The sequence below is a fragment of the Leucopleurus acutus genome, assembly GCF_964270905.1.
Source record: "Leucopleurus acutus genome assembly, chromosome: 1".
In the NCBI taxonomy this organism is placed as follows: Eukaryota; Metazoa; Chordata; class Mammalia; order Artiodactyla; family Delphinidae; genus Leucopleurus; species Leucopleurus acutus.
This window is the reverse complement of record NC_139142.1, coordinates 28,492,089-28,507,740: the sequence shown is the minus strand read 5'-3', so window position 1 is coordinate 28,507,740 and position 15,652 is coordinate 28,492,089. Positions and strand designations below refer to the sequence as shown.

Genomic DNA, 15,652 nt, shown 5'->3' with positions numbered 1-15,652 from the left:
CCTCATCATATTCTGCTATATTATTTTTAATGGCTACATCTCTTCTGTTGTATTACTGCATTACAATCAAATTGACTAAACCAAATTTATCTTGCTAGTTTCTTTTTCCTCTGTTAAAACAACGATACGGTAAACATTGTTATAGCCAAATATTTACACACATTTATGAATGTTTATTTAGGCAAAGTTTCTAGAGTGGAATTGTGAGTCAAAGAGTATGCATCTTTTAAATATTTTTAACCAGGTTGCTCTGAAAAGGTCATACCAGTGTGTATATCCACCAACAGTATATGAATGTCTGTTTCTCAAATCTTCTCAACTAGGACATCATCATGTGAGAAACAAAGCATAATGGTTCAGAGCACAGGCTCTGGAATTGGATTGCAAAGGTATAAATCCCAGCATTTCCACTTTCTAGCTGTGTGATCTTCAGCAAATCAATTCACCTCTCTGGGCCTTAATTTTCTCATAAGGTTCTTGTAAGGATTAAGAGTTAGCTATTATTATTTACCGTCTTTAGTTTGAGTCTCATGCACAAAATACACTGTGAAGTATCCCACAGAACCAGTACAAAAGTAATTAGAGCTAAAGGGAGTTGCATGATTAATGACCAGCAGGACAGGAGAACATTTGAAACTAGGTAAAAAGTCTTGTCTGGGAAGCTCATGGGGGTGGCCTTATTAGGAGCAGAGGCAAACACAGGTTTTGTGGGTTTGAAGCTTATACAATTTGCAGGTTTCTCTAATAGAAAGGATATGAATTCATGAATGTAAAATCAAGTACAAGGCCTTGGAAGGGGCCTGCAGTTAAGTTTGATGAAAAATTCACCACTGGATGGAACCCATAGCTTATGAAATAGTGGGAAAAGGTGAGCAGTCCAGGGCGAGAGGGAGATAACGTTTGCCTAAATGGAGCAATATAAGAGTCCAGATAACAAAATAACAACTATTACCTCATTTGGCTGTTTTTACACCCATAAGGAATGAAAGTGAGGTCACACAGCTAGTAAGACGCCAGGCCCCTTAGTTGTGGAATGGTGTGGAAAAATAGTCATAATAGACAAATAACATACAAGCAAAACACCATGGTGCACATTTTATTTTTATTTTATTTTATTTTTTTGGCCGTGCCGCACAGCATGGAGAACTTCCCCTAACAGGGATCGAACTCATGCTCCCTGTATTGGAAGGGCAGTGTCTTAGCCACTGGACCGCCAGGGAGGTCTTTTTTTTTTTTTTTTTTATGGTGCACATTTTAAAAGAAAAGACATGATTATTAGCTGGTGTGAATTACTCAACAAAGTGACAAAACTCAATTCCAGTCCACTCCTCTGGCAATTAATGTTACCTAACGTAAGTCCATGTGCCTGACGCACAGTGAGGCCAAACAATACCAAAACGTTGGAGTTTGGAACAAAGAAAGGTTTATTGCAGGGCCATGCAAAGAGATTGGTGGCTCATGCCGTAAAAACCCCAAACTCCCCTAAAGCTTTCAGCAAAGCCCTTTTATAGGAAAGGTGGAGGGGGCGTGGTTAGTTGTTGCAAACTTCTTGATGTTAGATCCTTTTTTTAAAAAAAAAATTATGTATTTATTTAGTCGGCACCAGGTCCTAGTTGCAGCATGCTTGCAGGATCTAGTTCCCCGACCCCCTGCATTGGGAGCGGGGAGTCTTACCCACTGGACCACCAGGGATGTCCCAGATCCTTTGTTCTTGAGGTCAGGTCAGGTCAAGGTCAGGTAACGATGTTCTCATAAATCTCCACCAAACAAATGTTATTCTCTGTTCCGGCCTGAAAGGGCAAGGTCCCAAGGCACAACTTTCACCCTCAGGGCCGGGTCCCCAGACCCTGCCCAGCCGTCATCACTGAGGGAGCAAGGCGTCCAGAACCCAACTGGCCCTCAGGCTCCTCAGGCCGCCCAAAAGGCGGAGGTCAGGTCCCACAGACTGCGACCCAGGCAGACTACCGCTGCCATTAGGTCGCAGAGGTGGGCATGGGGGAGAGGTTCACCACTGCCTCAAGGCCTGGGCCCCGCCAGTGGGCATTCTTGGCAAGGGCTCTGAACCCTACAGGACACAGCCCCCAGCCTGTCCTGGGGCTCCCCAGCGCACCTGCTGGCAGGAGGCTGCGGAGGGCCTGGAGGGCCCCAGGGAGAAGGCCGTGGTCTGATCCACCACCTACCTCACTCTCCGCTGGAGGACCACCGCCGGTCGGACAGTTGGCGGAGAAGGACGGCTAATCGCCTCTCCTACCTTCCCGCTTTGGGGTTCTCACGGTAACCGGTCGCCCAGAGTAACTGCGTGCAGCAAATGCTGCGCGCCAAGGGCTGCTCGCTGCCCCGCTCCACCACAGGATCCCGGGCAGGCTCAGGGGCTCGGTACCGCCGAGGGGCCGGCGCTGCCTCAGCTGCCGTCTGCCTTAGCAGCTGGGCTGGGAGCGGGGCCAGAGACCGGGGTCGCCCCGGTCGGCCCGGGGCCCGCGTCGGAGCCAATCGGGCGGATGGCTGCAGGAGGCAGCGGCGGCCGCACGCTCCTACACCATAGAGGCCCGGGGTCCGGCCGGCGCGCCCTTCCCTATTACATTAATTTTGGAGACTGGACACTTTGTTAAGTGCCAGGTTCTTTCAGGGGCAGCCCGGTCCAGCCCACGCTGCACGAACCAAAGAACTTATGAGAGGCAAAACTAGGAAAATTCTTCCCAACATAAAGTTCCTGTGTGTCTGCTTTCGCTCTTGCTTTTAAAGGTCGGCCACTGATCGGCAGGACTTCGCGGCCCTCCAAAGAATTATAGCAGGCTGCTCGGCCCCATGAGGCCTTAGGCTGCAGGTAGGCAGCCTGTCGCTAGAGGGACTCTAGTTTCTAACCTTCACAGCCCTCTGAAGTTGACCTGAGATCTGAAAAAGGCGCAAAATGGTGGTCTCATTTCCGGCTCTCCTGCGACCCTTCCGACTCTGTCGATGGGACCCGACACCCTGGGCGCGGTTGGCAGGGCCTACAAAGCTCAGGACCGGTGACCCAAACTCTTGGGCCCCTGCCAGGATGGCGGTGACAGTGACGCTGGAGCCCGCGGGCCGCTGCCGCTGGGACGAGCCGGTGCGCATCGCCGTGCGCGGCCTGGCCCCGGGGCAGCCGGTCACGCTGCGCGCGTCCCTGCGCGACGAGAAGGACGCGCTCTTCCGAGCCCACGCGCGCTACTGCGCCGACGCCCATGGCCAGCTGGACCTCGAGCGCGCGCCCGCGCTGGGCGGCAGCTTCACGGGCCTCGAGCCCATGGGGCTCCTCTGGGCTCTGGAGCCCGAGAAGCCCTTGCTGCGGCTGGTGAAGCGGGACGTGCAGACGCCCTTCGCCGTGGAGCTGGAGGTGCTCCATGGCCACGACCCGGAGGCCGGAGGGCTCCTGGGCCGGGCGGTGCACGAGCGCGACTTCCTGGCGCCGGGGGTGCGGCGCGAGCCAGTGCGCTCGGGCCGGGTGCGCGCCACGCTCTTCTTGCCGCCGGGTAAGCCCCCTGCTTCCCTAACTGTTTATCTTGTCTGTGAGAGAGAAAGGTAGTAAGTAGGCAGCTCCCAACATTCCGAAGGTCTGTGGGGCCTGAAAATTTCGAGTAGACAAGAATGGAACGTAAGGCTGGCTGGGGAGGTGGCTCTGCTGCTCCAAGACAGAGGTCAGAACGAAGACATCGCAAGGAAAGGGTAAAGACAGTTGTAATTAAAAAAAAAAAAAAAGTATAAGGAGTTTGCAGTTTTTAAAGTTTTCTTTCTAAAGTTTCTCAGTTTCACAACTTTGCTTCTAACTCCCAGAGTATATTAAGATTTAAGAAAATTACCATGAAGGAAGAAGGCCTCTTGCTATCTACTGGAAATCTTCTGAATTATTAATTTTACCATTACATAAAAAGCAACAGGCCAATGAAAAAGTTAAAAGATGCTTGTCCTGATTAGGATCAGGGAAATGCAAAGTAAAACTAAACACTACACTCAACACCCTCAAAATTTAGAAGTCTAACATTACCAGTTTTTGACCAGTATGTGGAGGAAAAGGAACTCCCATACACTGCTAAAAGGAACACAGAATCTGCCTGCCAATTCAGGGGATATGGGTTCAAGCCCTGGTCCGGGAAGATCCCACATGCCGCAGAGCAACTAACCCAGCGCACCACAACTACTGAGCCTGCGCTCTAGAGCCCGTGAGCCACAACTACTGAAGCCCGCGCTCCACAACAAGAGAAGCCACCACATTGAGAAGCCCACTGCGAAGAGTAGCCCCTGCTCACCGCAACTAGAGAAAGCCCGCCAGCAGCAACAAAGACCCAACGCAGCCAAAAATAAATAAAATAAATAATTGTTTTTAAAAATGGAACACAATTATTCATCTACTCTGGAAAAAATTGCTTTTACTTAGAAAGTTGACTGTCATTCTACTCCTGGTGCACCAACAGGTATTTATGTTTGTAAGAGCAAAAACAACTGGAAACAGCCTAAATGTCCATCAGCAATAAAACTGATGAATAAATTGAGGTATATTTGTAGCACAAAAGTGATTGAAATATAGTCACAAGAATCAAGGGACTTCCCTGATGGTCCAGTGGTTAAGAATCCACCTTCCAATGCAGGGGACACGGGTTCGATCCCTGGTGAGGGAACTAAGATCCCACATGCCACAGGGCAACTAAGCCCGCGTGCCATAGCAACTAAGACCCCACACAGCCCAAAATAAATATTTTTTAAAAACCAAGAATCAAAATGGATGAACCTCAAAAACAGTGTTGATGGAAACATCAAGTCCCCAAAGAACACATTCAGTATCATTACATTCAGATAAAATTCAAAAATTAGGCAAAATAAACAAAATGCCATTTAAGGAATACTTACAAGTAGTAAGACTGTAAAGAAAATCAAGAGATTGATAAAATTCAGAATAGTGGAAAGTGAGGGAAGGGGAACAGGTACTGACAGGGCTTTGATGGTTAGTACTGAATTATTAAAGTTCTGAGTATAAAGTACTTGCCTTATAAATTGTCCTTAAAATTTGCACATTAAATACAAACTTTTAATGTAAATAGTGAAAATGTGACATAACTAGACTTATACACAGTAGGTAGCTTTTTTTTTTTTTTTGCGGTACGCGGGCCTCTCACTGTTGTGGCCTCTCCCGTTGCGGAGCACAGGCTCCGGACGCGCAGGCTCAGCGGCCATGGCTCACAGGACAAGCCGCTCCGCGGCATGTGGGATCTTCCCGGATCGGGGCACGAACCCATGTCCCCTGCATCGGCAGGCGGACTCTCAACCACTGCGCCACCAGGGAAGCCCATAGGTAGCTGTCTGAGTCTAGCATAATGTATTTGAGATTCATTCCTGTTGCTCCATAATATTGGTAGTTCCTTCTTCTTGTGTCTTAGAAGTTTCCCATTAGATGGATGTGGCACAGTTTGTTTATTCTTTCGCCAGTTGGAGGACATTTGGGTTTCAAGTCTTTGGAGATTAAGAATAAAGTCACTGGAAACGCTTGCATCCAAGTTTTTGTGTGAACACAAGTTTTCATTTTTCTTGGGTAAATACCAGGGAGTGAGATTGCTGGGTCATAACCTAAGTGTATGTTTAACTTTATAAGAAATTGTAAGCTGTTTTCCAAAGTGATTGTATCATTTTGCACCCCCACTGTTGCCCTTAAATATAAAAGTTAGTTACTTGACTAACAAAAATGGGTTAATTTGGGAATAGCAGAGAACTGCAAATTGGAACAAGCAAGCTACGGCTAAAACCATAGGCAAGTGCAACAAAGCAAGGAGAAGAACACTATTTTATAGAGAAAAAGGAGGAAGCTGGGAGGGGTTGTTTTGAACAAAAGTCCATCAGAGAAAAGAGAGTTTGGGATAATGGTGATTTTTTACTGTTGAGTTGTTGGGGTAGTCAGTTTCTTGGAGGGGAGGCCATTTACATCTTTTGCTGTTGGGGCCTGTAGTTGATGATTCTTTCCTGTTGATGTAATTGACAATTCTTCCTATAATTGACATGGAGTGGTACTGCAGGAAAGCTCCCCAATTCTGTCCTCCTTACTCCATTGTAGTGAGGTTTCCCTTTATTAGTTTTCACATTTCTCCCTTTTAATCACGATCTTTCTCCAAAACCATCGATGATCAAGAGTCAGTGGAGTGGCTTTTTGTCCTTCTGTGTCAGGAAGGACCTTTCCTGGGTGTCATGTCCCTTGTTAGAGGGAAACTGCACAGAGTGGAAACCTATTGAGGTCACATTTGAGTAACAAGGAGGGGTAGGAGGGAGAACTTTCAGGAACTTTCCATCTATAGTCCATATTTCTCAAGACCCTAAGAACTAGAGATCATCTCTTTTGGTATATATCATTTTTACAGAGGTTTGACAGGAAACAAGTATAGAATCAAAAGTAACATGACAATTCCAAATTGTATGATGATTCTAAACCAGGATCCTAGGCCTGAAGATAGCCAACTGAACAAATATTTATTGGCACTTACTCTGATTTCGGGGAGAAAAGTTCTCCCTACTGAGGTGAACCCAGAGCCATGGATGCCTCCTGGAAGTCCCCGCAGCCAGGAGAGCAAAATAGACTAGCAAATACAACAAGGGCATCGTCAATCTAGAACAGTTAACCAAGTGCATTCAGGAAGGTACAGTGCAGGCATAAATAAACATGAGGCAACAGCTAATGAACTCTTCATGAAGATAGCAAAACTTCAAAGACATTTTAAAACAGTATTCTTACCTTAAAAGAACTGTTTGTAACCAAATGTGTTATTACTGGCATAGCATGTGAGGTTGCAAGTTTAGTTACCCTGAATCTGGATAAGAATCCAGAGTCAGTTAACAGTCCAGATGAAAAGACGAATGTGAATCCTGAACTTTCTAACAGTACTGGCCCTGATGTCTTAGCAAAGCTGTCTGGTCAGATGTCGTGCGCTTCAATTCTGGGAAACCTTTACTTTCAGGTCATCCTATGATGTGAGGTCCAGTGAGGGTCTGGTGCTTTTTTTCAGATGTGTCATGTAAGTGAAGAGTCTGTTCCCTGGAGTTTGGCAGCACAAGGGTTGTTTAGCAGTACTTGAAAGGGGCCTTCCCAGTGGGGTTAAAAAAAGTCTTTCTGGAGGTGTCTTTTTCAAGAGGAAATCTCCAGAATACAAGGTATGATGCTTAAGGTCTTCATCTCCTGGGATTGCTCTGTGACAAGATTGCTCTACCAAAGCATGATTCTTTTTAATGGAAGCAACTAGGTCTTTACAGTATGAAATATACCTCCTTTTATCGGCTGTGAATCAAAAGAGGCAGGGGCCAGGTGCATTAGATGTCTTGTGACTATCTCAAAGGGTGAGAGTTTATGAGTTCCAGAGGGGGTGGATCTGAGATTTAGAAGGACCAACGGCAATGCTTTTGGCCAAGGTATTTGGAGGGTTTGTATGAATTTTGCCAATTTAGTCTTTTTTTTAAAAAAAATTATTTATTTATTGGCTGCGTCGGATCTTAGTTGCGGCACTTGGGATCTTTGTTGCGGCATGCAGACTTCTTAGTTGCAGCATGTGGACTGTTAGCTGCGGCATGCATTCGGGATCTAGTTCCCTGACCAGGGATTGAATCCCGGCCCCCTGCATTGGGAACACAGAGTCTTACCCACTGGGCCACCAGGGAAGTCCTGCCAATTGAGTCTTTGTTGTTGTTTTTGTTGTTTTGGCTGCACTGGGTGTTCATTGCAGGCTCTAGAGCACAGGCTCAGTAGTTGTGGTGCACGGGCTTAGTTGCTCTGCGGCACGTGGGATCTTCCTGGACCAGGGCTTGAACCCATGTCCCCTGCATTGGCAGGCAGATTCTTAACCACTGCGCCACCAGGGAAGTCCCTTTAAATTATTTTTAACCACAAAAATAGTACATGTTCTTTGTAAAAATCTGTGGGGCTTTGAGGCCCCAGGTATAGCAGGGAATGTGGGTTTAGCCTATGCCACAGTCTGGATCTTTGAAGACCAGAGCCGTTCAGCATTTCTGATTGTCAACAGAAAACTTTGACATCACCAAATAGGTTAAAATGGCTTTTGACGCCACTGCAAAGAGTTTCAAGTATAGTTTAGTCTTGTGTTTTGTTTCTTCCCAAGGACCTGCACCCTTTCCTGGGATTGTGGACATTTCTGGAACTGGACGTGGCCTTCCGGAATATCGAGCTAGTCTGCTGGCTGGGAAGGGTTTTGCTGTGATGGCTCTGGCTTATTATAACTATGAAGACCTCCCCAAGAGCATAGAGAACCTCCACCTGGAGTACTTTGAAGAAGCTATGAACTACCTGCTTAATCACCCTCAGGTTAGAACTTCCTCTAATTTTTATGTTCTGCCTATCAGTTCTCCTTCTCTTAAATGCTCTTGGTTTTCACAGAACTTGACAAATTCATGACAGCCCTTTCCTGCCCCCAACACACACTACCTTTCATAGTCGCTTTTCCCAGACAGTTTCCATGCAATTAGATGTAGCCGTAATAGATTTCCTGCTAGTAAAGATGTCCTAGTTGGAATTATGGAATTTTAAATTCCAGTATTTTATACTATTTCATTACAAGCCCAAACACATTGAGAACCCTGGGTTTGACACAGGAAGTAGAGGAAAAGGGGAACGAGATCAGTGTCTCTAGTTTAAATGTTTGTGTTTAATAAACCTCTCCTCCATGTGCCCCTCTGAGAGTAGAGGATTCAGTTTTAAAGAAGAACCTGGTGACAAAGAACCTAGGTAGTACAGAGCGTTTGGAGGGCTCAGGATATCAGAGGATTAGAAGATAGACCTTGCTTATTTTATAATTCAATCAGAGCTCAAGGGGGATGGAAGTGCTGGAGCTCTTAGAAAATGTGATGGGGTGTAGTGGAACCAGCACAGTATGTTTGATAGAGAAAAGTTAAATTTGAGGTTTGATTTTGCCACTTAACTAGCTTCATGACCTTGGGGCCTCTGTTTCTTCCTCTCAAAAGTTGGGATGACAGTAATATCCCATTCCGAGTATCTTTATGAGAAATAAGTGGCTGAAAACAGTTAAGGGTGCTCTTGTAGAAACCATAACAACAACAACAACCACAAAAAGTGCTGTTGAGAGGTCAATAAAAAGGCATTTGTAACAGAAGAGTTTGGTAATTGACAAGAAGAGGCCTTATGGAATAGGGCAAACCCGAATTACCCTGGAGGGGATTAAGTAGAAAATGAAGAAAGAAAATAACTACAAAGTTTCCCACAAGTTTTGCTGTGAAAGGGAGTAGAAAACTGGGGCAGAGTGGATTTAAGCTCAAAGGATTGTTATTAAAATGTAAGAGGTACTAGAGCTTGGGGTACACTGATGGGCATGAGCCAGTAGAGAGGAAAGTTATGAAGGAGAGAAGGAGGAAGTAATTGCAGGAGCAAAGTCCCTGAGGATGAGAATAGATGGGATCCCAAGCACAAGCAGAGGGTGGCCTTGAATTAGAGATACTTTGGAAACAGGAAGGAAGGAGGAGAGCTTGATTCATGTAGAACTACGTAGACTTGGAAGGGAAAATTGAGGACAAGTTCCTACCTGATAGCTTCTATTTTTAGTGAAGGGGAATAGGGGTTAAAGGGGGCTTACAGAGGTAGGAGACAAGGTGGAATTGCCTTTTGGAGAAGTGGAAAGCAAACATCAGGGAAGCAGGATTGAGGGGCAATATGGACGCTTATTTGAAATTTGTGGTCATGACATGAAAGTAAGATCTGTCCGCACGAGCATATATATATATTTTAAATTAATTAATTTATTTTTGGCTGTGTTGGGTCTCTGTTGCTGCGTGCAGGCTTTCTCTAGTTGTGGCAAGTGGGGCTACTCCATTGCGGTGTGCAGGCTTCTCATTGCGGTGGCTTCTCTTGTTGAGGTGCATGGGCTCTAGGCACACAGGCTCAGTAGTTGTGGCTCGCGGGCTCTAGAGCACAGGTTCAGTAGTTGTGGCGCACGGGCTTAGCTGCTCTGCGGCATGTGGGATCTTCCTGGACCAGGGCTCGAACCCGTGCCCCCTGCATTGGCAGGTGGCTTCTTAACCACTGCACCACCAGGGAAGCCCAATAAGCATGCATTTTTTTCTCCAGCAGTGTTCATTTGCACAAATGCAGGCCAGGAGGAAGTGAATAACAGGTGCTAACTGAGGTGAGCACTTTTCTAGGCGAGTAGGACCAAAGGGAGAGAGGTATTAAGGGAGTTAGGAGTGTTTGCAGGGGAGCGATAATAATGATGAAGCTTGAAATCTAAGCTTGAAATCTAAGCCAGATGAGGTGAGAAGTGAGAAAATGAGAGGTACTGATAGGGAAAAAATGGTAGTCAGGGTCTCAAAGAGGTGGGAGTGGGCAGTACTAGAATTGCTAAACTGGAGGTAAATAAGTTGGTGATTAGACAGTAGAATGCTTGAAGCTGATGTTTTGGAGATGATGTACTTATTGATGACTTGACTTAGGTTTTGACAATGGGAGTGTGTGTCTGAGGCCGGGGAGAGAAAAAGATAATGGGAGGTTTGGAGGTCAAGGAACTGAGAGGCCAAAGTATTTAGTTGTTGTCCACATGGTTGAAGGCACCAGGAATGGTGATAGAGAAATTGTGGAAAGCAAAGTAGAGAGGAAGGCTAAGTCAGTATCCCAAGGCTGCAAACCCTGATAAGTGGGAGAGCCCAGATCCACGCTCAGTTCTAACTGACTCTCAAGTCCAGGCGCTATTCGCCACACTGCACTGTTCACGGACTCATTCTCCTTTTCCCTTTGGCCTTTTCTCAGGTAAAGGGCCCAGGGGTAGGGCTGCTTGGGATTTCCAAAGGAGGTGAACTCTGCCTCTCCATGGCCTCGTTCCTGAAGGGCATCACCGCGGCTGTCATCATCAATGGCTCTGTGGCCAGTGTAGGCGGAACCTTACACTACAAGGGTGAGACACTGCCGCCTGTGGGTGTCAGCCGAAGTCGAGTCAAGGTGACCACAGATGGCCTAACAGACATTTTGGATGTCCTGAACAGCCCTTTGGAAGGACCTGATCAGAAGAGCTTCATTCCTGTGGAAAGGGCTGAGTGTGCCTTCCTGTTCCTTGTGGGTCAGGATGACCACAACTGGAAGAGTGAATTCTATGCTAATGAGGCCTCTAAACGCTTGCAGGCCCATAGTAAGGCGAAGCCCCAGATCATCTGTTACCCAGGGGCGGGACACTACATTGAGCCTCCTTACTTCCCCATGTGCCGGGCTTCCCTGCACACCTTGGTGGGCAGTCCTGTCATCTGGGGAGGGGAGCCCAGGGCTCATGCCAGGGCCCAGGTGGATGCTTGGCAGCAGCTCCAGACTTTCTTCCACAAACACTTGGGTGGGGAAAAGGGGCCAATCCCAGGAATGCTGTAATCGTTTATCCTGGGGACAGCTGCCACAATTAGTGTATATGTGTAGTTTTTTTCTTTTTAATAATTACTTCAGTGTTAAAGTGAATGTACCAAGAAATTTTCAAGATATTTATAAATTACATACTTTTTCAGTTGTTTGGGAGGAGAGTGATTCTACAGAAAACACAACAGATGGAGAAAGCATGCCCTTTAGTGTCCAACAACACATAACTGACAAGACTTTAGCTCTGAAAGGAAAAGAGTAATACCTGGTACACAATTGGTGCTTAGTTATTATTTGAATAATTTATTATTGATTTTGTTTAATAATTAATTTATAAATAAATGATTACCTACTGTGGAAGAAAAGCATATAAAATATCAAAACTATTATCAGATCTGAGTTTCTAATTTAAGAATCGAAGTGAACATCTTAGCTGTAAATTACTATACTAGTTATAGAACTACTTAGATGAAAAAAATTACTAAAAATTTTCAAAGCAAGTATGGTTTTAGTTCTTTGATATCTTCTCCTTGAATGAGTAAGCATTCTCCTCATGCAAGTGTATTTTAAGTTATTTTTTTATCTTCACATATGGACCTTTGTGATCTAGTTATTCTGAAAGCTGGTAAAACATTTAGATGAATTTCATAAGTGACTTTAATAATGATTAGCGTGCAAATAAATTATTCAGTTTTGTACCACTTGATATAAATAGTTCCATATTAAACTTACTGAACTTTTCTAAAGCTTAATGTGTTTAAAATAAAAAACACCTTAATTTGTGATATGGTATTCCAGTTCCTCAACTTTCTTTTTCAGTAAAGCAATTCCTGACAGGTGTTTTTTCTCAAAATTCAAAAACAGTACAGAACTCTTTTTGTTTTGCCAGCTGTTTTTTCCTTCTATACCATTGTGAGGCAGGTGTCATCTTCATTTTACAGATGAGGAAACTGAGACTCAGTACCTGCATGGTACCTCTAGAGCTGGGGCCCCAGCTCCCCACATCAAGTTTCTTCTCTCTTGAGCCCGTCCATGCCCTGTGCAGGGCAGCAGCCCCAGTCACAGGCAAAGGAAGTGGCTCGTCTTTCTCCTGCCTAAGTTCTCAGGGGAGTTCCTGGACTTGCAGTGGGGGGGTAGGGGTATTTCAGGGCACTGATGTTCAAAGAGTAGATCTGGAACCGTGTTTAAACCCTTGACATAGTAGTATGGTTTTGCGGGAGCTGACAGGCAACTCAAAATGCCTACACTCCTTCCCTTGATTGTTAACAATGTGTATGTGATTTGCCCTCCTCTTCCTCTTTCCTCTCTTTGTATCTCTCTTTCTGCTACTTTCTGTAAACAGCGTCTTCCGTGACACTTGAAGGAATCGCGCCATCTATCAAGCTGGAGTGTCAGTCTTCTCTAGATGCTGATCATGAGTGATAAAAGGCAGAAGCAGCAGAAATTTGGGGGCCAATTAATGACGAAGTTAAATTGTAGACCATGTATTTCAAAAGACACAAAGAAGATTTCCTCTTTAAATTCTCTTGAGTAGGAGGAGCTAAGAAAAGGGGAAATAGAGACACCATAGGCACGTGTTCTGGAGGGGAGAGTGAAACTGCATACTATGATGTGAAGATTAGAAAAGAATTCAGAGTGATAGTGGCTTTTGATATGGGTCTTAACTGATAGGATCTCTTCTTCTCGAATCTAGAGTAATAAAAATTCATAGAAAACTTGGAAAATAGAGAAAATTATTCACTAGAAAAGGAGTTGCATATAATCCATTCACTAGAAACTAGCACACTTAACATTTTAGAATATTTCCATTTTCCTCTAGGCTGCTTGTTGTGTGTATTGAGTTTTTACTCAATTAAGTGTACATCCATTTTACCTCAGTATTGTATGATGTTTTTCTTACCATGTTATTATATTCTTCAAATACATGACTTTTTAAAAACAGTGATATGTATTCCATTGATTGGTGCTACAACTCTTCATTTAATCAATCCCCTATTGTTAGCCCTTGACATTGTTGATAGTTTTTCTTTATAAAGTCCGTTCCTATGGTGAAGGGACATATACATGTATAAGTCTTTGTGTATCACTGATTATTTCTTTAAGAGAGATTCTTTGAAAGGAAATTACTGGGTCAAACTTCTGAACTGTATTATGATCCTTTACTATGCATACCAGAAACAATCAAGTACACCATCAAAGACACTGTATGAGACAGCCATGTTGTCAATACTGGTGTAATGTGTGTGTATAGGTGTGCGTGTGTCTAATTTTTATAATTTTATAAATTTTATAGGTTGAAAAGAGAATCTCATATTGTTGTGCTTTTTTGTTGTTGTTGTTAGTGAGGCTGAATATTTCCCTCACTTATTGGGAAAATATTTGTATTCCTTTTAATCTACATTTCCCATTCCTTTAGAATGTTCACCTGTTTCTTCATGACCTAGAGCAGCATTTCATTATGTGTTTCAGAAGTAGATAATTCTAATATATGTTGGCAACATTATATTACCTTGTTATTTGCCATTTAAACTATGTGTATGTGTGTGAATATATGTGTGTCAGGTTTTGCAAGATGGACTTGATGACGGAAGGTGGAAATGATAAGAAATATGTGTACTGGTCTCTGCCTGTACCTTTCTCCCAACTTCCAGCACAGAGCTCCTAAACCCTTGTAAATTCCTAACTGACAAAAGCACTAGTAGCATTTTTGTTCTATCGAGGCAACTCTGGGTGGGCTCCTGGATGGCTCCTGGATGGGGACTGGTAACCAGAAAGACCAATCCATGATTAGAAGCTTGGAATTTTCAGCCGTCTTGCCCCATTCTCCAGAGGAGAGCAGGGCCAGAAACTGAGTTAATAATTGATCATGCCTAATGTGAGGAAGCCGTCAGAAAATCCCAATAGTATGGGGTTTGGAGAGTTTCCAGGTTGGCAAACACTACCACACAGGCAGGGTGATGCACCCCAACTCCACAGGGACAGAACTTCCTGTAGTCGGGACCCTCTCAGACCTCGCCCCACGCATCTCTTCATCTGGCTGTTCCTCTATATCCTTTGTGATTTCCTTTAATAAGGTAGTTGATGTAAGGGTTTCCCTGAGTTCTGCGAGCTGCTCTAGCAAATTAGTTGAACCTGAGGAGGGGCTTGTGGAAACCTCGGATTTATTGCCAAATCACACAGAAGTTGTGGATACCCTGGGGACCTATCACCTGCAATTGGCAGCTGAGGAGGGGTGAGAGCAGTTTTGTGGGACTGAGCCTTTAACCTCAGGGAACTGACACAGTCTCCGGGTAGACAGTGTTAGGACTGAATTAAATTGTAGGACATCCAGATGGTTGTCTCAGAGATTTGCCTGGTGTGGAGATAAAAACCTCCACACATGTGGTAACCAGCAGTGTCAAAAGTGCAGTGTTCTGTGTGAGTAGTAAAGGAGACACATAGAAAAGAAAGACACAGGAGGAGAACTGTAGGTTTTTCCTTATATACAGAAGACATTTTAGGAAGTCAAAATAACAGGCTCAGTGGTGGAAAACTCAAGTGTGTTCAAGTATAGTTGTCCATGTTAGAGCATAGGGTACACATAAAATAGCAGTGTGTAAACACTACAAAAGGAGGAGAATGCTGTGTGATAGACAGTCTTAACTGTGTTTAATTGTACAGGCAAAGGGAGACCTTAAAGATTGGTAAGAAAGAGGGTGATATAGTTGCCATTGTACTTTAGAAAAAGAATATGGTGTGAAGTACCCACATGGGCACTATTGCAATAGTGAAGGATTCTACTGCAATGCCTTATGGGAAGAGTGGGCCCTTTCTATCTTACACACTCTATAGGATCTCAAAATTTCTTCATACTTTCTAGTTAAACCTAGAAGCTGTAGGGAGGGAGGAGGACTGTTCCTTTTCCTAAAAGAGGTTTCATTCTGAACAGTACTTGGACACCAATTCTGCATGGACATCAGTTTGGATCTGGAGAAGCCCCAGGGGTAGGAACTAATCAAACCTCATTTTAGGAGAGGACAGTGCTCTTCAGGCTTCTTCATCCAGCCACTGACTGGACCACATCTAGCTAAGCAGACCCCCTTGACATCATCTGTTACCTCAACAGTATCCCTTTGTTTGTGCTCTATTTCAATACCTGTTACTCTTTGAATATCAACAAAATTTCTACTAGGAATGCATGTGGTTTTACCTTATCTCACCTGTGTAGGGGAGGAAAATGTTTTACCTCTACTCTTTTGGAGTTTCTGAGTAGGCTTGAGAATAAAATTGACATAAGACAGATTAATAAGAGAAAAGAATACTAAG

General features: G+C 44.5%; 1 protein-coding gene across 1 annotated transcript; it reads left to right on the top strand.

The window, feature by feature from the left end:
• The first annotated feature begins 2,616 nt into the window (after positions 1-2,616).
• LOC309979023 (acyl-coenzyme A thioesterase 1) lies at positions 2,617-13,767 on the top strand. The gene is made up of 3 exons (XM_082865606.1): positions 2,617-3,494; positions 8,109-8,311; positions 10,760-13,767. Exons 1-3 carry the CDS (start codon positions 2,909-2,911, stop codon positions 11,363-11,365), a joined length of 1,395 nt encoding a protein of 464 aa, XP_082721732.1. The 5' UTR covers positions 2,617-2,908; the 3' UTR covers positions 11,366-13,767.
• Positions 13,768-15,652: the final 1,885 nt, after the last annotated feature.